The 26166-nt window shown below is 43.2% G+C and overlaps 1 protein-coding gene across 2 annotated transcripts in view; it reads left to right on the top strand.

The window, feature by feature from the left end:
• Positions 1–26166, top strand: part of FMN2 (formin 2) — a 621781-nt gene that overhangs the window by 487126 nt on the left and 108489 nt on the right. For both annotated transcript variants that reach the window (XM_069234681.1, XM_069234682.1), the window contains exon 13: positions 3909–4038. In XM_069234681.1, coding sequence (XP_069090782.1) covers positions 3909–4038 — 130 coding nt within the window. The remainder of the gene's footprint in view (positions 1–3908; positions 4039–26166) is intronic.

Raw genomic sequence — 26166 nt, 5'->3', positions numbered from 1 at the left:
ATAGCACTGTGCTGATCCTATGCTTAAAAACTTTGCTAGATAAACAGACATTTGAGGGGAGCAACTCTAGAGTGTCGCTGCTGTTGTAGAGTGCTCCTTATTGGAGCTGCTCTCCACCTACATTTGGGAACTACCCAGAGATCTTGTTTGTGTTTTGCATAATTTATGCGTCACTCTAACTCTGAAAGGGTCTTGTTTTGAGAGATATATATATATATATATATATATATATATATATATATATAATAATGCCCTTTAAAGCCAATACCATTCAGGTCACCTTGGAATGAATAAAAGGCTAAAAGGTACCCTGGCACATGTATTTGGATCTTATATGAGCTCTTCAGAGAAGCATAGCTGTAGTACTGAGCTTGGATTAGTAAAAGTCTCTAGTCATTTTTCAGCTCAATGTGGACGGCACTAGCTTATCCTATGCTTGCTTAATGTCTTTGCTGTAAAAATGATAAAAGGCTTCGTCACTTTCTAGCTTTGCGTGGTTGGCACTGTGCTAATCAAATGCTTAAAAACTGTGCTAAGAAAATAGACATTTGAGGTGAGCAGATTTAGAGTGTCAGTGGTGTTGGAGGGTGTTCTATAGAAAGGAGTTGCTCTCTGCCTAAAACTTAGGACCTACCCAGAGTCTCCTGCTTCCTCTTTTGCTTAATTTATGTGGCACACTAGGCCTGAAAGGGTACTGTCCTGACATATTCTGCATTTTTCCTTGAGTCTGAACAAAGCTACGTCTCTCTGAAGATCTCTAAAAAGAGTGAAACCCATGTCAGGGGTTGCTTGTATTAATTCCAGGTTGGCTTGGATGCTTTTATTCCAATTCAAAGCTATTATACTGTGCCTAGAGTGGAAAAAGGCTTTTGTCATTTTTTATCTTTGTGGCGATGGCGCTAGTTAATCCTGTGCTTAAAGACTTTCCAGTAAAAATGTGTAAAGGCACCTAAAACTTGGGAACTACCCAGAGTTCCCTGCTTTCTTTTATAAGTTTTTTGTTCTGCTAATAAATGTGGCACTGTGAAAAAAGTTTGTAATCTAAGCTTCTTTCTGGAAAGTTTTAGGGTGATGCATCAAGCAGGATCTCGAAAAAGGGATCCTAAAAATGCACTTTCTCCTTGCAATCTCCATAGAACAAATTAGACAACTGTACAGAAAAAAATGATTTCACAGAATTACACCAAATTTGGAAGAAAGCTAGATCTTTACCAAGAAAGTGTGCTTTCTATGGTTTAGTGTAAATCCATTCAGGAGGTTTGGAGAAAGTAAGGTTAAAAAATACAGGTATATTGATAGCTAGTCCCTTGGGAGACCCACAGTACCAGGAATTAAAAATATTACAGCATTGTGAGCAGACCACCATGGCTGCCCCACACATCATTTTACCCAAGGATTAGTCATATGTAGACACAATTGGAACAGTAGTTCCTAACTACACACTTTTGCCTTTGACTAACAGGGCACACAGATTTGTTTGCATTGATGGCCCATATAAAGATGGTCGCCACAAATATTTCTGTACTATGATGAAGAGTCCTACCTCTTTTTTTATGGCTTGCACTACATAAGTAGAAACAATCATGGCGACCAGTGTGAATGCCGAGACTCACCCGATACCTGCAGCTTACTGGGACCATACGCTTGAGCCTAACTCAAGTTATGTGATTCCCTCCACTCTTCCATACACCTGAGTATCTGTTACATTAAACTAAATAATGGATTATTTATTGATTGATCTCCCCTATACCGTTTTTCAGAAATGCATACTCGCTTTGTTCAGGTAAATTTTTCTTTAGACTCCGGACTGCAATAATTGTGCTCAATTCTTTGACACATGGTGAGTTATGTTATTATTTGGATGCACAAATCAAAATTCCCCCCACCCCATCCTTATTATCAATGATGTGTTTCATCAATAGCTTGTACTCCTTAAGTTTTGGGAAGATGCACTTGTAGTACAGCAGTGCCTCAGTCAATGCTGATATCTTTGTCTTGAGCTTAATACTATACTTGGATTCTGGCAATTTCTTAATTCACACGGAGGTATGGATATCAATAATTTTATATTGAGGTCATTAACTAGAAGACCTTAGATGATTGTTCTCCCAGATTTTGATCAAGGCACCTCTTTTATAATTTCTAATCCTTGAACTTTGGGAGGGTGCGCTTTATCTTGTTGTCTTTTTTTTATTTCAGAGATATGAATATTGATTAATTTCCATTAAAGCTCAATCTCTAATAAACTATAAATATCTGCCTTACTTACAGACGGGGTAGTAAGGACACACCAACTTAGTAAGGTTTTTTTCTAGTTCAGAATTTTATATAAGTGTGTGTGTGTGTGTTGTTTTTCTTTTTTTGAGAGGGTTTTTCCAGAACTAATCTAGATCATTGTTCTTTCCAATGACTGATCATGAGCCAAGAAGTCACTAGTTTTAATTGTCTTGCGGAGATTTGACAGCTTACTCTAGCTGTTATCTTGCTGTAGCGACTATGGTGATTCTTGCATGGGGATCTAGATATGCTATCACTACCCCATATATTCTTGTGCATGCAGCAGTACATATTTTCTATGGGATCATCCAATTAGGTTAATTCCACGTTCAACATTTCTGTGGTCTCTGGCATGTGACATGATTTCTCTGTTCCATGTTTACATTCACTTTCTGTTTTAGAACATTTTCACATCTGTTTTATCTTACTGGTGAAAACAAGGGGGATAATTACTGTGCCATGCCTGAATGATATTCATGATAATTTATTCTAGCTCAGATTAAGTTAATTTCGTAAAAACTGACAAGAAGAAACTTGTTGGCTAGAATTTCTGTAAAGGGAAACAGAACCAACAATGTGCCTTTCAATGTGTAATCTTAGCAAAAGCTGGGTCAAGGGTTTCAATCATGTTGTGTAAAAGGTGGGAAAGCCAACAAATTAATAGGGAGATCAGATGGCTGAACTCTAAGAGCCTGCACATGCGCTGAACTTTGAAAAACGTTTGGCATGTAAATCGTCCACCAATTTCATGTAACACTTGATAAAAGTCTCTTCAGAGCATGAGAGGAGTGGTACGTGGAAGCTGCATGAAGGCTCAGCTGGTTTTGGGCTAGAGGACCTCGAGCTGAACCATCACCAGCCTTCAGGCTTGAGCATGGCTTAAACTTTCAGTGGCTTGTCCACCTCTGTATTATAGCTCTCTGGCTATTTTCAAAGGTGCTCAGCAAGCAGACCATTTAGTCTAAAATAAAACTGATACCTTTCTAGGGGGCTGACAACAACTCTTGTGATTTGGTAGTATTGGTATAAGCTAGCTTGCAAAACGTGCTTCCTTGACAAGTACTCATCAACAGTATTTTATATCATATTTTATTGCATTTTCCAATCGTTCATCTTAACCGGTACTTAATTTGTAAAAAAAAAAAAAAAAAATAGATACATTTTACAAAGTGAAAGGTCTCAGAGTTTTTCTAAAGAGCCCACCCCTGTCACTACCAAATGCCCTGGGTCACCGAAATTTAAGCTTCCTAATCTTCATGCTGCCTCTGACTTCTTTCTTAAACCATCCTATGCTTCCTGTCTCCTCATCTTATCCTTGATTGTTCTTTTTTTATCCCTACTTTCTCTTGTAATTGTTATCATAGCTTTCTAGTGCTCATTCTTTCTTCTATTTCAGAATTTACCTTGCTCTGGATAAAAGCACCAGGCTCTATAATATTACCTCCAGCTTCAACCACCTTCAACCACCAACACAAATTAAGCGTTGATCTTAAACAAGCAACAGAAACAATGCACATAGTCCATATCATGACAGACCATCACAATAGACATTTTTACTAATTTAGGACTGTACAATACAAGTTAATACAAAAGCACATTGTTTTGAAGGTGTTATGCATTCTATTTTACAGCCTTGGCAGAATGCTGGAAAAGAACAAAATCTATTTCCACTGCCAGAACCACAGGACCTCTTCCATGTCTCACAGATGAAATTTGAAGATTTCCAAAAGGATCTTCGAAAATCAAGGAAAGATTTGAAAGGTACAAACTATGCAGCTTTTGGTAAACATGCACATGTTGATGTATGTCTGCATTGTGCTTCTTAAGGTCTTTTTGAAATTGCATTTTGGCAGGTTGTCTGCAACGTCATTTTACCATGAAACCAAAGTAGTGATTCTATATGAGATTGGTATTTTTAATTTCCCAAATCTTCAACTTATAGGAGGAGTCATAGCTCTAAAGCACTGATTTCACTTGAGTAGTTCAAATGCATACAACAGTCATGTGATAAACATTGTTCACTTAATTTAAGGTAGGAAAAGAAAATTTCAGGGAAAATGCAGGAGCATTCTGTTTTGTTTATAAAGAAATGAATATAAATACACTGTTTTCAATCGATTGAACTTCTTAGATTCTGTCCTAAATGTTCAGTATTCTTATCACATTAATTGAGCAGTATCTGATGTTCCTTAAACCACTTTACCTGTGGTTTGCGCTAGATAATTAATAACATAGGTGACAACATCTACCCATGCTGCATGATAAAGGACATAGGAATGGAAATGAGTAAGCCCTCATCGATGCTGCTCATTTGATGATGCACCATGATAAAGAATGTGAACCAGTTGAACAATCATCCCAATTCACAAATATGTTTGCATAGGTTTACTTATAAAAACATCTTGATTTATCTATGCAAATATGCATTCTGTATTCACAAAATGTGAATTTGCACTTAGAAATTTGTTTAAAAACATGTACTTTTACTCTAGTTTTGTGTAATTTTACAAGGAACTAAAGGCCTCATGGCGAGCGTTGCTGTGTGGTCGGACTGCCACACTCAAGGTGGTCAGAATGTAACATTACGACCCTGGCTGTTAGACTTCTAGGGGCTCACCACCCCCACCAGGAAAATGGTTCCCGATGGGCTGACCAAAGTTGGACTCGTGGTCAGCCACAGCAGCGCTGAGTGCAGCACCGCCGTGCTGATCACGAGCCCCCTTTCCGCCAGCCATGAAAAGGATGGCAGAAAGGAAGTGCTGGAGGCCACAGAGGGACCACTGCACTGCCCACAACCATGTTGTGGGAGGTGCAGGGGCCCCATGCCCAGCACCTTCGGTATGCACCCTGCCTGCTTTGCATACAGTGTGCATTCTAAGGGTGCTGTTGTGCTAAGGTATTGACCTCACATATTGTGGCACTGTTCCCACTGGGCTGACTAGTGGGAACGTGGTAATACAAGTGTTTGACGGTCACCCCGGTGGGAACACTGTAATACAACTGGAGCTGAGGTCGCCAGGTTGGCGGTCTCATCCCCGCAAGTTTAGTGGTTAGCTCGCCAAACTCCTAATGAGGGCTTAAATCTACTTTCTTTGATGGGAGGACTGTATGACGAAATATTGGCGGCAAAAATAGCCCCAAAATTAATGAGGACAAAATTGTCATCTCTGCTTTGTCTGTGAAGGACAAAATACTGACTACAAAAATATAGAAGATCAAAATATCACCGCCAAAATAGGTAAGTATATAAAAAATGTAATGTTATTCACTATATTAACTTTAAATATATATTTGCTTAAGAAAGGTTACATGTTAAAAAAGTCATAAAATATGAAAAAGTGATAACTTACAAATAACAAATACTACATAATATATACATTTATAATATAAACTTTAATAATAAAATACAAATATTAAACATAATTAAGAAAAAATGAAAACACTGTTATCAAATATAAATAAATACACGTACAATAAATTATGTACAATAAAAGTATTAAAATGTAAAAGATTACTTTGAACATACATAATTAAAAATAAATTAAAATACTATGTAAAAATCATTAAAAAACAAAGTCGCCTAAAAATTACACTTTACGGGGTACGGTTTAATTATCTCCCTTCAAAGTACTCAATTGTAAGAAAAGTGATGGAATTAACTCACTCTAACCTGAGCAACAGTAGGGAAAGTGTGGGACTTTGGAGTGGTCAGTTTTACCATTATCACTCCAATGTATGGAACATCAGGGAAAGTGTGGGTCTTTGGAGGTATCAAATTTACCATTCCCTCTCCAAACTGAGTGACAGTTGAGAAAGTTTTGAACTTTGGAGGGAAAAGATTTCCTATTCCCATTCCAATGTAATCAACAGCAAGAAAAGCGTTGGACATTGGAGGGGTTTGATTTACTATTCCCACTTTAACATAGGCACGAGTAGGGAAAGCATTGGATTTCTGAGGTGTCAGAATTGCTATTCCCAATTCAAACTGAGTAAGACTAGGGAAAGTGTTGGACTTTGGAGGGGTCAGATTTACTATTCCCCCTCCAAGCAGCGCAACAGTAGGGAAAAGGCTACACTTTAGGTGAGTCAGATTTAGTATTCCCACTCCAGTGTAAGCATTAGTAGGGAAATTGTTGGACTTTGGAAGGGTCAGATTACTGTACCCTCTCCAAACTAAGCAACAGTAGGGAATTTATTGAAGGTTGAAAAACCTAGATTTACAGAATTTAGGGATTGCAAGTTCCTAATTGCTATTCTTTGAGAGTCGCAGTTAGGAAATCGCAATTCCTAATGTACAAAAATGTACAAGATAGTAATAGCGATTCCTAATGGGGTTGCAAAATACCTACCACATGAATATTAATGAGGTAGGCCATATTTTGTGACCCAGCAAGAATCGCAGCCTTCACAGGGATGATAGCCGGGTGAGGTCAGCAGACCAACATATCTTTGACTGCTTTGCCATAATGCATTTTTTTATATATAACCCATTTTCCTTAAAGAAAAACCGGATGCATTTAAAAAGAAAACATGAAACGTTTAAGTTTACTTTTTATGCATAGGCAGTTGTCCATGGAACCATTCCCTGTTCTTATAAATATTTGTGTTAACATTCATATGGGGAAAGGGGTCCCACGGTGACCCCTTCTCGTTTACAAATTTTTACCACCACCCTTGAGGCGTCAAGCCAAATCCAAATACCAATTTGCAAACCCAAATTAAAATTCAGTAACAGGTTACTGAATCACAATTTGGCTTTGCACATTTTGAAAAACGTTTTTGCTTTTGCAAATGGGCCGATTCTGCAAATCGGGCTGTTTGCTACCTCACAAAACATTTTGTACATATGGCCCATAATTTTATAACATTAAAAAATTATAAAAAATAGACTACAAAGTGGCATGAATTCATTAGGAATATATAAAAATATAAATGTTTGCCAAATAATCTTTACAACTCTTCTTAACATGCTACCCCAAAAATCCAACACCCACAATAGCAAATAATAATAATATTTGGAAATAATTGACAATAGGCAATAATTTAATAAATAATATTAAAAATATAAAAACCCTATTAAAATCAAGTAATATAGAATAAATAAAACCAATTAATTAACAAACTCACTTGTCTATTTAAGCATTTACGATTTTAATTACAATTAACTAATATATAATTAAAATAATTTACATAATTTAAAATCAATTTAAAAATAAAAAAACATTTATAAATGTTTACAATTAAATATTGAAAAAATGTCCCACCCTTTTCCTCTATAAACTGACGAACTCACCAATAAGAATACTCAAATGTAATTTGAAAAAATCTTTAAATATATTACCACATTAAAAAACTATTCTCAAAAAATTACATGCACATAACATTAGAATGCTAACTTACAAAACAAAAAACTAATAAAACACAACACAATAATTAAACACAATATCATATAAAACTATAATAAAAACAAATGATTATAAATATCAAACAAATTATATGGTTATCTTTTATATTCTGTCCCACAATATTTTTGGCACCACAATAGTTTTGACACAATATTTGTGTCCCACAATATTTTTGATATTATATTTGCTGGAACAAAGCAAGGAGTGGGTATTCCTCAGTGGGAAAGTATTGAAAGGTTATGCGCACTCATATGCGTCTGAGTTTGTGTGTATTCACCTTTTATCTGCACATTCCCACCTTAGAAATGCTTAGAGGCCCTCGTGTTATGGACAGTAATAAATCCTTTTTCAGAGTATGACATGGAAGGGAACTCCCACAGAACTGTGGAGATGCAGGGGCAGTGAATTCTGCGCAGGAAAATCATTTTCCGTGAAGCAAAAAACAGGAATCCAATGCAAATAGACATTTGGTAAGAATTTTCATGTGCTTAGTTGCACACTATAAATAATTATGCATGTGTACCTCTCTACGTTTACGAGTACACCTGGAAAGATGTATCTGACCATTGACCTTATATAAAGTTTTCCTGCTGTGCTGCAGGGATCATTTTGCCAAAAGTGCTGTAACAAGGACAAAATGTTGGAATAGCTGTTAATGCTGGGACGTAACCAAGCATTTTAATTTGGTTTACAAAAACAAACCTCCAGAGCCGGGGCCTATTTTTGTAAGACAAAAAAATCAGCTGTGATGTGCTGGGAGGTTTTCTCCCTCCTTGTGGGTATCCTTATTGTGTTTTCCTCTTCTAGATCAACGTATCTTTTATGGTGGTTGTAGACAGGGAAATGGAGCTTCAGAAGGCCTTCCCTGAATAGGATAGGCCTTCTGAAGTCCTATTGTGGCCATCCTGTGGCACAATGTCCATCAGCAATGTTTTTTTCAGACAGAGCTCAAGAGTTCCACCCAAGAAATGTGGCGGTTCCCACAAATATATATTAATTAGGAGATGGGCACAACATTGGCAAGGGGGAGAGCCACCAATTTACTGTGGCCCTCATTCTGACCTTGGCGGGCGGCGGAGGCCGCCCGCCAAAGTCCCGCCGTCAGGTTACCGTTCCGCGGTCGAAAGACCGCGGCGGTAATTCTGACTTTCCCGCTGGGCTGGCGGGCGGTCGCCTTCAGACCGCCAGCCAGCCCAGCGGGAAAGAGGCTTCCACGATGAAGCCGGCTCGGAATCGAGCCGGCGGAGTGGAAGCTGTGCGACGGGTGCAGTTGCACCCGTCGCGTATTTCACTGTCTGCGCAGCAGACAGTGAAATACATGTAGGGGCCCTCTTACGGGGGCCCCTGCAATGCCCATGCCAGTGGCATGGGCACTGCAGGGGCCCCCAGGGGCCCCGCGACCCCCCCTACCGCCATCCGGATCTCGGCGGTCCGACCGCCGGGATCTGGATGGCGGTAGGGGGGGTCGGAATCCCCGCGGCGGTGCAGCAAGCTGCGCCGCCGCGGAGGATTCAATGGGGCCGCGGTACACTGGCGGGACCCCGCCAGTGGTGCCGGTCCGACCGCGGCTTTACCGCCGCGGTCGGAATCCCCATTGGAGCACCGCCGGCCTGTCGGCGGTGCTCCCGCGGTCCTCCGCCCTGGCGGTCAAAGACCGCCAGGGTCAGAATGACCCCCTGTGTTTTCCTTTCACAGAAAACTCTAAATGGCTTTCTAAGTTATAGGAATGTGCTTAGATGTACATAATGTATTGTGAGGATCAGATCGTGGTGATACCTGGTCCTCCAACCAAAACAAAAATCAGGTGATTGTCATTGATAACACAACTTTCCCACTTGCAGAACAGGTGCAGCCTTGTCAGCAGAAGTGCAAGCCATATAGAAATACACACTTACCTTAAGACTACCTGTTATAGAGTCAAAATTATTTGCCAAATACCTTGTAACATAGTTTCTTCTGTTGGCCCTAGGTACACCACAAGCTGAAAAACACTCACGTTGATTTTCCATTAAATGCAATTGTGCTCTTCCATGGTCTTGGAAGATGTAGTTTTGCTAGCAGCAAAGCTCAGCAGCTATCCCCTGCTGGTCTCATCTAAGTCTGATTCTAAATTTCCAGGGAAATCATAGACCTTTAAGCAATTGTGTGCCCCAAACAAAAAAATGCAAAGTATTTTCTGGGTTTTATAGATTTGCTGTCCTTTTCATTTATTTGAATTGAAACAGGTGACTTCTTGGGTGTCCTACAAGCATAGGTTTAAAGTCTGCACAAGGCACTTCATAACTATAAGAAGGGTTTCTGTCTAGAAATTATAATGAGTACTTCTGAGCAAGGCTGTTGCATGGTTGCATGCACCATCAAGAATGTCAGTGTGATGTCAGGAGAATATGGTACGCACATCTGCATCCTCTGCAGACACCTGTGCCAGCAACATTGTAAGACCTGGTGTTCCATGGCACCGTCCGCCCTGATACCTGGAATTCAGAGTAGTACTCTATCCAGTGTGCACCAAAGCGGTATAGGCTGCGACTGCTCTCTCTCCCCAGTGAGACAACAGGCCAGCCATTGTGTCAGTCATTGCAGCTGCACTAATATTAAGTAAACCTCATAGCTGGGTATGGCCAGGCCACCATCAGGCATTGGCCACCGGAGCACAGCAGGGGCACTCTCCTCTTGCCCGAGCCCCCAAAGAAGCCCAAAATTATTTTATTGATGTCCAAAAAAAAAGGAATTGGGGATCCAGATCAAAAGCGTCCTGAAGAAGTACAAGAGGCGAGAAAGAGCAACCTTTTTCAGTAACTGCGCCCTCCCTGTGATTAACAGCGGCAGCGTACGTCAGAAATCAACACGGGTCCACAGGACTCGCATGGCCTTGCCCATATTACCCTCTAGGACATCGGTAGGGCTGTGCTACACGCAAACCCCACGTATATATATGTCAGACAGCTTGGTTACCACTGAAGTGACCCCAGGCCCTCCGGTGGATCCCTAAGACACATGGTCCAAAATAAGCAGGATGAATTTAAGCCAATTACCTTGCAACCCCGACAATGAGCCAAATCACTACAAGAGCTCTTGAGCCTTTTCCAGTGCTTCTCCAGTGTTCCGTAGGAAGATCAGTAGGTCAATATGATTGACCTGGTCACCCGCCTCAATGTCCTGGTAGATAGTGTCCGTTCTAGCGTGCAAATAGCATGAGAGACAGGGTGCAACCCTGACGTGTGCCCCATTCTATTGCATAGCTCTCAGAGATAGTGCATACTGGCCCTGGGGTCAGTATACAGTAACCAGGTCCAAGTCACAAGGTCACTTCCGAGGCCAGAGCGCATCATTCCCCTGTACAAGTAGGCCCATTTTAGGCTATCAAAAGCCTTTTCTATGTCTACCATGAAAACCACATCTTCCGCTTTATTGTACGCAGTGGCCCTCAAAACTGAAAAGAGCCTTCAAATATTGAGTGCCGTATTATGGCCTAGAATGAAACCTGCCTGGTCTTGGTGTATGAGAGTGGGCATATGGGGAAGGAAGTGAGTGACCAGGATCCTGTTTAAGATTTTGTAATCAGTGTTCAGCATCAACAATGGTCAATAGGACTTCTTGTTGCACGCTGCTTTCCCTGGTTTAAGAGGCACAATGAGTGCTTCTTGTGTTGACTGTGGGAGCCACCCACCCTCTTTGGCGCTGTTAAACAGGTCTATCAAGGTAGGTGCCAAGGTGTCCAAGTAGGCAGAATAGGACTCGATCGATAGGCCACTCATGTCAGGAGTCTTGTTCAGAGCCACACCTTCAATAGCTGGGCAGACCTCCTGCAGTGTAATACTCCCACCTAGCCCAGCTGCCTCATTTGGGGAAAGCGTAAGAAGAATCAGAGATGCTAGGAAAGTGCCAATATCTGTTTTCGCATCCCTCACTTCACTTCAGTAGAGAGTAGCCTTGCAGTCATAAAATTGGCGATAAATGTCTCCCTGGCGATAGGCTGTCGATCCCCTGCAGTTATCAAATTCTAAATTCTACAACCACCGACCCTCGTTTGGCTGGATTCGCCAACCATGCCAAAATATATATTTTTCTGCATGTGCTCGCACCATGTAGCTCCCATAATCAAAGCAACACAGTTCCTTCACATTTGTGGCCACAGCTCATTTGGCAGCAAGGAGAGCAGCTTGCAGCTCTGGGTGTCCCGTCCGTCGCTGGTCCCAGGTACACAGCATGGCCTCGGAGGACAAGACCTCCTGTAGGAGAGTCCTCCGAACTCCCACCAATTCCTAGTTACACTGCCCCCTAAGAACCACCTTAGAAACGTCCCATTCTAGCTGAGGCGACTTCGCAGTTCCAGTATTCTCATAGAGGTATCTTCGGAGAATCGTCCCTATGGCATCCTGGAAGGTTGGGTCCTCCAATGTTTCTGGTTGAAGGCACCAGGTCGAGACACTGGGGCGCACCCTCCCCCACTCAAGGCCCACCAAAAGGAAGCTGTTGTCAGAAATAGGTTGTGATAAGTATTCTGTTTTGCAAATTCACTCGTGGACATCGGGTGAACAGAGCACAGTGCCCAACCAGGCATGCAGTTGTGCAGGGCAGAAAAGAATGAGTAATCCTGCTCCCCCGGGTGGTGCAGGCACCAGAAATCCATGATCCCCCACTCCCCTCTGCCACGCACTGAAGGCATGGGCCACTAAAACAATGGGGGAATTTGAAAGTGGAGGATACAAACGCTCAACGTCTGGGTCAGCTATGAATTTGTAGTCAACCTCCTCGTATAAGAGAGCCCACCAGATAGGGGGCAATGTCTGGGGGAAGATCTGCTAACAATGCTGCATGGTTCACATGCAGTGCAGATATACTACCTATAGTGACATTTCTGCCATCTAACTGCCCCGTGACTCTACCACAAACCACCCTTCCGGGTCTATGCAATGCCCAGTATGTTTGCAGGGGACCCCTGGGTGAATCCATACCAGCACCCCTCCGGCATAGGCCAAGAAAGGAGTGTAAATTACTTGGCCTCTCCAGCAGCGCTGCAGAACAATACCCTCCTTAGCCACAAGGTGTGTCTCCTGAAGGAGTTCGATTTGCACACCCCTCCTGTTGAGAAAGGAGAAAAACTCATGCCTCTTGGCCATTGTCTGCAGCCCCTTAATGTTCCACGTTCGGATTTTATAATTCCCAGGTGCAGGATACGCAACATATACTTTTCTTTAAACAACCAACGATAACATCTCCAACTTCCCCACCCGAGGACAAGCAGCAGAACACCACCCATCCAAACAAACATCCATGAAACAAACATTTGTGGCAGTACCCACTAAGAGTACTAACTAATGGGGATTATGTGAGTCTCTCCTGCATAGCCAATATCTACGGTTGGAGGTCCGCCACTTTTCACTCAGTCATGGTGACCCTTTCGACTAATCGCCTATGGTCATCTTTGAGGATACTCAGGTTGGCGCTCATTGTGTCGATCTTCATTTCCAGCGCTTTTCTGATGGGATGTCCTGAAGAGTGGGTCTCCCCATGACCTCCCAGGGAGCCAACGGCAGGCTGTTTGATGGATCGTCCTACAAGGCTGGGCCGCAAGTATCCAAGTCACGATTTCAGGTCACCTTACCCATCGTCGCAGTGTTGTGGCCCACGACCTTAGGAATCGCCATCACCAGGGTGTCGGGGGTGCTCCAGCATGTAGAAAACCCACTTAAGGGGCCTTTCTCCCAGTGCGACAAAATGGTAATTAGGTTGTTCTGTCGACTCCTAGCTATCCCCCTGCACTTCAACAGGAAGCTGCCATACAGGTTTCTCTATTCTTACACCTGCGGGGGTTCAGTTCTCCACGAGAGGGATGGGGCAGGTCCAGGGAAGGATTCTAGCAGACCTCAGGGCTTCTGGGAAGACATCAGTGCTCATCAGGGGCAAGAGACCCAGTCCCTGTTCCCTGGGCAGTCACATAGGCCCCTCCTGACCAATAGAACTCACTTTGTATGCTATTTTTGGGATCCCAGTATCTAAGAGGGTGCGTTAGCAGTGCCACCTGGAGACGTGTGGGCAGTGGAATTCTTCTCTGCAGCAGCAGGCGTTCATGCTGTCAAAGGCCCCTCCGGTTCTTCTCTCCGCCAGATGAGAGGGTAGCCTGCTGCCCCATCACTCATGCACTCTCAGATGGTGCACCACGCTCCCAGATGGCAAAGTTCCAGGGGGAGGTTGTCAAGTGACCCCTGCCGGCTGATCACCGCACACACGGGGTGCCAGTCCTCCTCCACACTTTTAGCCCTTCATGTGGGTGCTGCCAGATGTGCAGAGGGTATTCAGGTAAAATGTGCAACCCTGCCAAATTCTCAGCCCCTGTCTACTCAGGCCTTATCGCTCAATCTCATCAGCAAGAAACAGCTCTGTGGGCAAGCCGCAACATGCAAGGTCAAGGCCTTATCTCGGCCACATCCCCCTACCACGCGCTGTCAGAGTCTTAGTGGGCATCCATGAAAACGTGCGTGGTCCCCCCATTTTATCCTTAGCCAAGCAAGCCTGGTAGCGCCCTCTACTCCAGGACCTAGGTTGCCCTCCTTGTAGCTTTTGCGGGCTTTGGAAGTAATGGCTGCAGGTGGGCTGCTGAGCACTGGCCTGGTGAGTGTCCAGGAAGTGGTGCGTGCCCCCCTGCTGTTTCCTTAACAACGCTGAGTAGGCAATTTCTGCACACCATGGGCCCTCACCTCATGATTTCAGTAATGTCAGCTGCCACAAGCCTTCCCTTCACAAGCCTCCCAGATTACAGGGTTGCATGGCGCTGGTACGGTCACTGGGTAGGGCAATGCTGGGACCCCCCCAAGTGGGTGAGTTAGGCATGCTGTGCCCCAGGGAGTCTGGCGAACTATTGTGCCACGTTATTTCATCTTCCAGGGCAGAGCGCTTAGCTACTTATATCTCCACTGGTCATATGCCACCATCTTGGGAGCATCTCCACGGCCCAGCAGGCAGCTCCACAGGTCACAGCTGTTCAGCTATTAGGGCTCTGCTCTATGGGGGAATGGGTCTCCTATTTCAGAAAGTTCCAAGGGTCAAATCGGTGGCTACATCTGGAGCAGAATATTGGCAGGATTGCAGGGGATGGGGTTCACCGGGCAGGACCCTGCAATCTCTGCGTCGTAATGAATTTGCGTCAGGCAACACCCCCTCCCACCAACACATTTTTCATGATAGCTAGTATGAATTGTACCATAACCCGGAGTACACGACTCCACTCTACTTTTGTTGAGGTTGTAGTCCTCTATTATGTAACATCTGCAGTTAAAAAAGTATTTGGAATAATGTTTTTTATCACCATCAATATATGGCACCTTAGATTGCAGCTGTGGTGAAAAGATGTAATTCCCAACTTAAGATGGCAAGAAATGCTTTGCGCTTCAGGATACAGAAAATAGAGCTCTATTGATTCGAGCTATTATCTTGTCCCAAATTGACTGTGCAAATGCCCTGTGCCTAGGCCTCCCTGCAACTCTGTTTCATGGCTGCAGACGCTACAAAACAAGATGATAAAAGATAGGTGTAGTTTGAGAAAAAATGCCAATGTTCATTCGATTTAAATGATTGTATGTAATAAAGTAAACTTTTAAAATGCCTAGTACATTAAAGTCGATCTGAAATTGTTGAGGCTTATACTGTGTCCTATTAACCCCTTTATACACATAAATGTTTCTATTCCTCAACCCTAAAACCCTGAACTACCCCTTAACTCTTGACTGAACCCTAAAAACAATTAGTATGCCTTAACATTACCCTTCTGTGAATTCGAAAATCTCCTCTGTACCCATTAATGATACTAATGCCTTAACCCTAAACCCTTAATACCCCCAAAAGCTACCTTTTCCTGAACCCTAACAATCTCAAACTACTCTTTGGTGCTACCCTGCCCTGAACCCAAAAAACCCTTTACTACCCCTTCATTCTACTTGTGTTGAACCCCTAAAAAACCCTTACTATCCCTTAATGCTACATTTCTCTGAACTCCTTATTGCTAGCTATTGGACTTGACCTTTTCTGCAGGGTCATCCTCAAACTTTTTGATTTCCCCCTCCAGTTTTCTGAACTTATTTGGTTGGCTTTTAGGGCTTAGAATACTTTACTACTGCTAATCAGTGCTAACATGCTTGTGCTCGCTTCCTTAAACATGTTAAAATTGGCTTACACTCAACTGACACATTTGTTTTATTAGTAAGTCCCTAGTAAAGCGGTACCAAAAGTATCCAGGGACTGTAATTTAAAAGCTACTATTGGGCCTGTAGCATTCCTTGTGCCACCCACTTAAGTCACCTCTTAAAGATGTATCAGGCCTGCCATTGAAGCATGTGTGCGTGGTTTTAAACTGCCATTTCAACCTGGCAAACTAAACCTCTTCCCAGGCCCAAATTTTCCTTTTTATTGTTTTATCACCCCTCAAGTAGGCCCTAAGTAAGTAGCCAATAGGGCAGGGTGCAGTGTATTTAAAATTTTAAAAAGTTGTAAGATTTACACATTTTAGTCGTGAAAACAGTTACATTCATTTTTCACTACTGTAAAGCCTACCTCCATCACATAACATACCGTGGGTCAACTTATTACATTAAATAAGGATAACTTTAAATTGGGAGCAGATAGGAATTTCATTTTTGGCGTCTGAGAAACTGTAATTAAAAATTCTCTTTAACTGTAAAGTCAGACTTAATGCTACAATTTTGAAAATTACACTTTTAGAAAGTTGGCATTTTCCTGCCCTGTTTGGTGCCTGCAGCCTGTTTCTGGGTCACATGACTGGCTGTAGTTGACAGTTGGACTTTGTTTATTCTTCTCAGACAGCCACACACTAGAGGGATTAGGTGTGCCTGTATGAGCCATCAACTGGCAGGATAGTGAGGGGACCTGGTCATAGCCTCACTTGTAACTGAATAGGCTGTGCCCTTCCTTCACACAAACAACTTGTCACCACTGCATTGTTCATGCAGCCAGCTTGGAGCTAGTACAGGGGAAGCAGGAAACTTCAAGGACTTAAAAGGGAATTTTCCAGAAACTTCCCCTACTTCAAAGTGGGCACCAGATATAAATATTAGACCCTCAGACCTAACTCTTCAGTACACCTCTGGACTTGTGAAAGACTCTGGAGGACTGCTGTGCTAGTTGTGGAAGCGTGCAGACCACCCCTCCATTGAGTAATTTTGAAATATGCCAATGTCAATCTCAAATAGACATTGTGTGTGACCCATACACCTATGAGAGGGATTGAAAGAGCAATGTTGAAAGGTGATAACAACTGCCTGGTCCAGTGATTACCCTGGATAAGCTGTGGATGGTATGCTGGTGGAGTCAGCGACCATGCAGCAGCAATCGCCGTGAGTCACTTTCTTCAACAGAGGAAAAAACACAATGAAAAACCGATGGTATAATGAGGACAAAATAAAAAAGGACTGCTGTGCTGCTCTGCAAGAAGGACTGATACTCTACTGCGCTGCTGCTTGATTGAAAGGAACTGACCTGCATCTTGAACTAGGACCACCAACAGGACTCCAAGGGCTAGTTGGCTGGTCTCCTGATCTGAGCCTCAGGGACATAAAAGGCTTTAACCACCTTGAACCCAGCATCTGGATTCTGTCTGCTGTGAGTCCTACACAATAAGTGGTGCCACCCTGTCCTGGACCCCTGGAAGTAGGCCTGAAGGTGCCCTGCCAGCCAAGCTGTGGTCCCTTGAGACGAACTAACACAGCATGATGCATCTCCACCTAGGGTGCATCAGAACCACTGCAGAGCAACGTGTCCCTGACACCAGGTCTGTCAGGGAGACCAGATCCTCAGGGTCTGCGCACGTTCCGAACATGTCCACCACTAGACAGCTCCAAGACTCAGATAGATAAAATCACAGAGCCTGAGAGAGTCCAAGAGGGGGAAAAGGGGATTAGGATGGGAACAGCAGGGAAGGAGACCTGTAGGAAGCAAAAAGGTTAAACCACACAATATCAAGATTATATCACATTGATTTTTCACTAGACTATGATTTTAAGCATTGTCATACTGTAACCATGGATAACTTAAGAAAGGAGAAATAACTAGGCCTCAAGACATCTGGATACCTGGGAAGGAATCAAGAATGATTAATACAACTTCTCAGTGAAACTTTTTTCATGAAATGTTACACATTGTTTAGGATTATAAGAACCTTCTAGAACAGTGGTTCCCAACCTGTGGTCCGCGGACCCCCAGGGGTCCGTGACACATTCCCAGGGGGTCCGCAGGCCTGGGCTGGGAGGAAGGCACTTCTCCAGCTGGGGCCTCTGACAAACACATGCTTGCGTGTTTTCATATTTATTACTTCCTTTGTTGAGCAGTTATAAACGGACTGCAAAGCTCCTTGTACTGCTAAAATAAAAGCTTCAAGCTAACTCAAGTGATTAATGTATCTGCTGGAGAGAGATAGGAGTTTTGTGCAGTGGCAGTTTACTCAAAGGTAGCACAGATGGTTAATATGCCTGCTGTAAAGAATGTGTATCATGCAAAGAACAGTATTTTATGTGCATGGCACAGTGGGTTAATGCTTTTGTCACAGAGATTCTTTTGTTACTATGCAGTTCATAATCATAATCTAGCGCAGTGAGCTGTGAACTGCCATTAAAGAGCTGCATGCAAACTGTATGGCACAAATTAGAAAGTTGTTTTTTTCCTAGTCTTTCGTTTTCCTTATGCTGCTAAAAAAGGTTTGCTTGTATAGAAGTACATTCTTATTGCTAACGCAGTGCTTAATTTGTGCTTGTTGTTTCCAGTGCTGAGCACCGGCACTTATTTCTGAGGGCCGGGGCTTATTCTTCTGCCTCAAGAATTTGCTGCGAGCAATAGACACATATGGGAAAGACGGAGGAAGGGAAAAACGAAAAAGCGTCACAAAGGGAGAAAGAAGAAAGCTGCTAGAGTGAGATGAAGTAGCAGGGAGTGGCTTTATATGGATTGAACAGCCCGAGATTGCTTCAGGATTATGCTGCCTGAGTATTCGGTGTACCCACATTTAATTGCAGCAGCCACGAGTTTAAGAGGGGGGCTTTGGGCACCGGCACGTTTTTATTTACAAATTAAGCACTGTGCTAACGTCATGTGAATCCTACACCTTGTAGTCCCCTGTAAAGTGCCCTGACACCCTACAGTGTTATGAGAGGTGCTATAAAACAAATGAAGTACATGTGACAGAGAGGCTAGGGAGAGATGAGAGGCCCTTATGGTTTACTTCCTTTCCCCTTCACTTATTTAACTCTTTCTTGGATCTTGCATACCTAAAATATAAAAACTGAAATCGCTCCGGAAATGTAGAATCTGACCTGAGGATTCACCTTTCCTAAATAAAACCAAACATTGAAAAGATAGTTGCTGAGATGCAGCGCCAACCTTCCTAATAAAATGTTTAGATTTTTGCATATTTTTTCAATATTAAAGAATTTTATCTTTAGTAATTTGAGTATTTGTTTGGTGTGTACTTGTTATATGTTTTGCGAATTACTGTTTTAATGTTTGAAAATTAAATTGTACAAATTGCTGGGGGTCCCCGGCTTCCAGTAATGATTCATTGGGGGTCCTCAGGAGTCAAAAGGTTGGGAACCACTGTTCTAGAATTATGTTTTCAGAACAAACATGGTCTTTTTACATGAGGACAAAAAGTAATCTGAACATTTCCTAGAACACAATAGGAATTGTATTAAGGACTTAATATGCACATATAATGTAGCATCTTGAATTTTAACACCTAGTTTTAAATGCGGGAAATGAATAGCGCACACTGCCGATTTCAACAAGGATATGTAAATGCCACTAAACGATCGCGCACTCTGCAAGCGATCTAAAACATGAGTTTTAAATGCTGGAATGAATCGCGCTTCTTGCCGATTCGAATGCCACCATGTAAATGCCAAGAAATGGTAGCGCACAATGAGTTTCAAGAGTTAAATGCAAGGAATGAATCGCGCGTCTTGCCGATTCAAATGCCACCTTGTAAATGCCAAGAAATGGTAGCGCACAATGAGTTTCAAGAGTTAAATGCAAGGAATGAATTTTGCGTCTTGCCGATTCGAATGCCACCATGTAAATGCCAAGAAATGTTAGCGCACAATGATATCAAGAGTTAAATGCATGGAATGAATCGCGCATCTTGCCGATTCAAATGTCACTATGCAAATGTCTAGAAATGGTCGCGCACACTGTTGCCGACCCGAATCTCAAAAGTCAACTGCCAAGAATGAATTGCGTGTCTTGCCGATTCAAATATCAACATGTAAATGCCAGAAAACACAAGCACATTCGTCGCACAAGGAAAAATCTTCCAACATGAAAACTAGGCCCAAAAACTCGAATGCTTTCGCAAACCTGATCGGGGGCTCAGCCCGACCTCCGTCTTACTGCCCTGATCAAGGATCACCAATACAATGAAGGGCAAGGGCATGGAAGATCAGGGTAGGCCTCCAGAACAGGAGCTCAGGAAATTGCTGCTGCTCTGCACCGGGACCTCTGAATAGTTAGCATGTGGAGCTGGGCTGGCTCCCTTATATAGGGTCTGGCCCAGCCCACAAACCACACCCAGTCATGCTGCAGAGAAAGCTTCTAGAAGGCCCTGGAAAGGAACCACACCCTGACACACTCTGAAAGCCTGCAGCAATACATTGCAAATGAACAGTATTTACAAGCACCTTGAATATAAGTCTTCAGGATTAAACTCTGCAATGCAAAAGGTTAAACAACAGCATATCAACATAATGCATGAATTACGTTATCTCATAAGTGTTGGGTTTTTGCATTCCACTCGCCCGTAGAGCGTGCACTGCCCTAATGTTGACAGTACTCCCCTCTCCCAGACGCGCTCTAGGGCCTGGCTTGCCTGGATTGAGACAATGAAAACGCCTCATAAGTACTGGAGCATGAATATCGGATGCGGAAACCCATGAGTTACTTTCAGGGCCATAACCTTTCCACGAGATTAAGTACCATAGGTTACGCCCTCTCAGTTTGGAATCCAACACCTTCTTGACTTTGTATTCCACTTCCCCCTGTACTAGAACTGGAGCTGGATGAGGACGGACCTTCTGGACTGCCTTTTTCAGGAGGGAAGTGTGGAACACTGGATGAATACGTAATGACCTTGGTAATTGCAGTTTATAGGTCACAGGATTGATTTGCTGAAGGACAGTGTAGGGACCTATGAATTTGGGATTAAACATGCGCTTTTTCTTGAAGTCTATATGTTTTGTAGAAAGCCACACTTTATCACCTGGTTGATACTGAGGTCCCTCACAAGGTTTCTTATCATAATCCTTTTTGTATTTTTGTTTGGTTTTTTCTAAATGCTGTTGAAACAGTTTCTGGGTTTGGTGAAGGTGTTGAATGGTTTCCGACACAGCTGGTGTAAGAGAAATTTCTTGAGGGATCGTGATGGGCAAGGTGTCAGGATGATAGCCAAACAAGCCAAAAAAGGGTGTAACACCAGTGGAGGTGTGAAATTAGTTATTGTAGGCTAACTCAGCTAACCAGAGCATTGATGTCCAAGAATGAAGTGCTTTCTCAGCATAAGCACGCAGGTATTGCGTCATTGTCTGATTTAGTCTCTCAGTTTGACCATCTGTTTGAGGATGATGGCTAGTAGATATTGTGGACGTGACTTGAAGTGTTCTGCACCATGTTTTCCTAAAATTGGAGGCAAATTGTGACCCTCGATCGGAGAGAATCATTTTCGGCAGCCCGTGATAACGGACCACTCTATTCAGTAAGATGGTTGCCAGTTCGCTGGAGGTGGGCAATTTCTTACAGGCAATGAAATGTCCATATTTCGTGAGACTATCTACTACCACAAGGATTACTGAATGTTGTTGAACCACTGGTAGTCCTGTAATGAAGTCTAGAGAGATGTGTTCCCAAGGTCGACATGGAGTTGGGAGCGGATGTAACAACCCTTTTGGTTTTGAATGACTTGTCTGGATGCGAGCACAGACTTCGCAGTTGTTTACCATTGTTTTGACGTCTTTTGTCAGAGTAGGCCACCAAAAGTAGCATTGGATTAATTCAAGAGTTTTAGGAGTACCTGGATGACCTGCCATAGGTATAACATGCAACCAATGAATGAAATACCAACTTGCGAAGCTTGGTAGTGGGCACAAACAAACGAACGTCAGGGAAAGGTAGTCCTTGCTTGATTGACCTTTTGGGATCTGCTTGAGCCCATGTCTGCCATTTCTCAATGATGAAGAAATTACGGATGTCTTCAAAGAAATATTCAGTTTTTATGATGCATAGGACTTTGTCGGGAGCAATGATAGCTCTGGAGGGTTGGACTGTAGGCAACGTGGTAGACTCTTGGCGGGACAAGGTGTCTGCTTTGTGATTGTCTTTACCAGGATGGAAAGTTACCACAAAATCAAATTCGGCAAAAAACAACATCCAGCGTAATTGCCGAGGAGTCAAAAGTCTGACTGAACTCATGAACTGGAGAGTGCGATGATCAGTATATACTGTGACAGTGTACTTGGCACCCAACAAATGATGTCTCCATTCTTTAAAGGCGTCACAAATCGCCAGAAGCTCTTTTTCAGCAATGACATTATTCTGTTCGGCTTCGTTCAGCTTTCGAGACATATAAGTTACAGGATGAAGTTGGCCAGTGTCTTTGCTTCGTTGTGACAAGACTGCACCAATTGCCACATCTGAGGCATCGGCTCCCACTATGAATGGACAATTCACATCATGGTGAGTCAAGACTGGGGCAGTAGAAAAAGCTTCTTTCAAAGTTGAAAAGGCTTGATCAGCTTCTGGGGACCATACAAATTTTTCTTTCTTTCTCAATAACTTAATGATTGGGGCCACTGTTTGAGAGAAATGGTTTATAAACCTGCGGTAAAAGTTTGCAAACCCCAGGAAACATTGTACATCTTGAACAGTCTTGGAGTGAGCCAATCAGATACAGCTTGTACTTTCTTTTCTGCCATGACCATACCTTGAGGGGTAAGGGTAACCCCTGAAAACTCAACTGTGGTAACATGAAACTCACACTTGGTTAGTTTGCAATATAAATGGTGCTTTCGAATGGCTGGGAGAATTTTCTTGACATGTTGCACATGTTTGGTTTCATTGTCAGAGTAGATCAAAATGTCATGGATGTAGACTATTGCAAATATGTTGAGATACTCTCTAAGAACGTCATTCAGGAAAAATTGAAATGCTGCTGGAGCATTACACAGACCAAAAGGCATGACGGGGTATTCAAAGAGACCATATCTTGTCTTGAACGCAGTTTTCCATTCGTCGCCCTCTCTCATTCTGACTAAATGGTAAGCACCTCGTAGATCGAGCTTAGTGTAGATTTTAGCTTTTTTTTACTTGTTCCAGCAAGACAGGAATCAGGGGAAAGGGGTATTTATTCTTGATGGTGACCTTGTTCAAACCCCTATAGTCAATACAAGTTCAAAGGTCCCCATTCGCCTTAGGGACAAAAAACAAAGGAGAGGCTGCAGGAGACTTGGAAGGGCGGATGATACCATTCTCCAAGAATTGATCTAGATACTTTCGTAAATGTTGATTTTCATGTTCTGACAAGGCATATACACGACAGCTGGGGAGTATCGCACCTGGTATTAGATCAATTTGACAGTCATAAGGTCTATGAGGAGGCAAGGTTTCTGCTTCTTTTTCATCTAATACATCTTCATAGGATGAATATTGTCTGGGCAACTTTAATTCTTTCTCCGCTGCAGTGGCAATGTAAGAGTTGCAGTCTTTGGTTACTTGAGACGCCTGGAAGCATTTTTCTTTACATAGAGCTGAAGAGAACACGACCTTCCATTCTGCCCAATTAATCTCAGGATTGTGATGAGTTAACCAGGGTAAGCCAAGGATAATTCTATACTGAGGAGCATGGATCACGTCAAGGATGAGTTTCTCTTTATGTTTGGTTCTTTGGTTCTCCCCCTCACAGATTACCGACAAGGGGACAGTCTGAAGAGTTACTGGGCCTCCAGTCAAGAGTTTTCCATCTACTGCTTGTATTATTTCTGGAGTCTTCTTCTCGATACATGGGATCCCCAATGCGCAAACCAGTTGGGCATCAACAAAGTTCCCGGTAGCCCCAGAATCTACGAGGGCCTTCTTGAAATAGTTCTTTTTCTTTACTTGAACTTTTATGCCCAGTTTGAGATGTCTAGACTGTGAAGGGTCCACGTTGATACCCAAGAGCAACCCTTCTTTACATCTTGGGTGATTTAGTTTTCCGGCTCGAATTTTGCATTGGCTGCGAGTTTCTGGACAGGACCTCATTTGCTCTTTGGTTTGATTGGACACTCTTTGGCGAAATTACCCTTGCGCTCGCAATAAAGACATTATCCATTCTTTCTACGTAGGTCCTTTTCGTCTTTGGTCAAAGGCCTCCTGATTGTTCCGATTTCCATAGGTTCTGGAGTTCTTTCTTTCTGGGTTCTTGATTCTCTATTATCGTGAACACGCCAGGAATATTTCTCAGTCTTTTTGCATGTTCCCCTTCATTCTGCTTAACGATGATCCAGTCTCAAAACGAGGTTTATTAGATCTTGACAGTCTGTAGGCTGCAGGTCTATTTGAGCAAGGATGTCTTTAAACTCATCCTTGAATCCTTTGTAGAACAAGGCTGCTTGCTTTTCTTCAGGCCAGGATGTCTTGGCTACCAGCCGATTAAAGTTAGCTAAGTAGGACACTAGATCCTGGTTACCTTGTCTCAAGTCTAATAGTTCACGATCTGCCGACAATAACACAAACTTTCTCCAGTTGTAAAGCAGGGGACTGTCTTTACGCACAAGAGGAATTGCCCAGGTAGCTTCGTCCCCAGTCAGGTATGATAACAAGAAAGCCACCCTGGATTGGGCATCAGGGAAAGTGTGTGGTCGGCAGGTAAAATGTAATTCAACTTGAACCAGGAAAGATTGCGCGTTCAAGGGATCGCCTGAGAAACGTTCTGGAGGAGCTAGGGGAATGGCCAAAGGAACGTTGAGGGAAATGTTGGTAGGAGGATTACCTCCAGAAGCTTGAGAAGAAGGACCAGGCCAAGACACACCTAAGTGATTTTGTTCCTTCTTCTCTACCCTTTCCTGTAACTGACTCACTCTCTCAGCTAGGCTGGCTGCTATCTCTTTTGATGACACTACCTCTGCTTGGAGCTGCGTGATAACCTTGACTAGCTCGTCCAACTTGGCCATGCTGAGAACACATGCAAACCAGGAGGATAATTAATTAGTGGGCTCACTATTTTGTCAGGGAGACCAGATCCTCGGGGTCTGCGCACGTTCCCAACATGTCCACCACTAGACAGCTCCAAGACTCCGATAGATAAAATCACAGAGCCTGAGAGAGTCCAAGCGGGGGAAAAGGGGATTAGGAAGGAGACCTGTAGGAAGCAAAAAGGTTAAACCACACAATATCAAGATTATATCACAGTGATTTTTCACTAGACTATGATTCTAAGCATTGTCATACTGTAACCATGGATAACTTAAGAAAGGACTAATAACTAGGCCTCAAGACATCTGGGTACCTGGGAAGGAATCAAGAATGCTTAATACAACTTCTCAATGAAACTTTTCATGAAATGTTACACATTGTCTAGGATTATAAGAACCTTCTAGAATTATGTTTTCAGAACAAACATGGTCTTTTTACATGAGGACAAAAAGTAATCTGAACATTTCCTGGAACACAATAGGAATTGTATTAAGGACTTAGGGGCATATTTATACTCTGTTTGCGCCGAAAGTGCGTCAAATATTTTGACGCACAATCGACGCAAACTCTGCCCCATATTTATACTTTGACGTCCAACCCCGCGGGCATCTAAATTCCACCATGTGCGTCATTTTTTGGAAGTGAGAACCAGCCTTGCGTTAATTATATGCAAGGTAGGCGTTCCCTTCCAAAAAATGACTTTAAGGCCTGTGCTCCATATTTATACTCTGACGTAATTTTGACGCACAGGACGGGGTGAGCCTTAAAAAACGACGCACAGCCTGATGGGTGCCGTTTTTTAACGCCTGGGTCAGGGCAGGTGTTAAGGGACCTGTGGGCTCGTATGGAGGCCAGAGGTGCCCTCCCCTGCCCCCAGGGACACCCCCTGCCACCCTTGCCCACCCCAGGAGGACACCCAAGGATGGAGGGACCCAACCCAGGGAAGTAAAGGTAAGTTCGGGTAAGTATTTTTTTCTGCTTTTTTTGTGGCATGGGGGGCCTGATTTGTGCCCCCCTACATGCCACTATGCCCAATGACCATGCCCAGGGGACATAAGTCCCCTGGGCATGGCCATTGGGCAAGGGGGCATGACTCCTGTCTTTGCTAAGACACGAGTCATGTCAATGGAGGTTGGGCGTCAAAATAAATGGCGCAAATCCGGTTTGAGGCCTGAATTTTTCCTCAGACCTGACTTTCCCCATTTTTTTTTGTGACGCACAACCCCCATTTTCCCATACGCCAGCACTACCTGGTGTGAGTCAT

This window comes from Pleurodeles waltl, chromosome 5 (assembly GCF_031143425.1).
Source record: "Pleurodeles waltl isolate 20211129_DDA chromosome 5, aPleWal1.hap1.20221129, whole genome shotgun sequence".
Taxonomy (NCBI): Eukaryota; Metazoa; Chordata; class Amphibia; order Caudata; family Salamandridae; genus Pleurodeles; species Pleurodeles waltl.
Note: the sequence above shows the minus strand (reverse complement) of the source record. Positions and strands in the feature narration are given on the sequence as shown.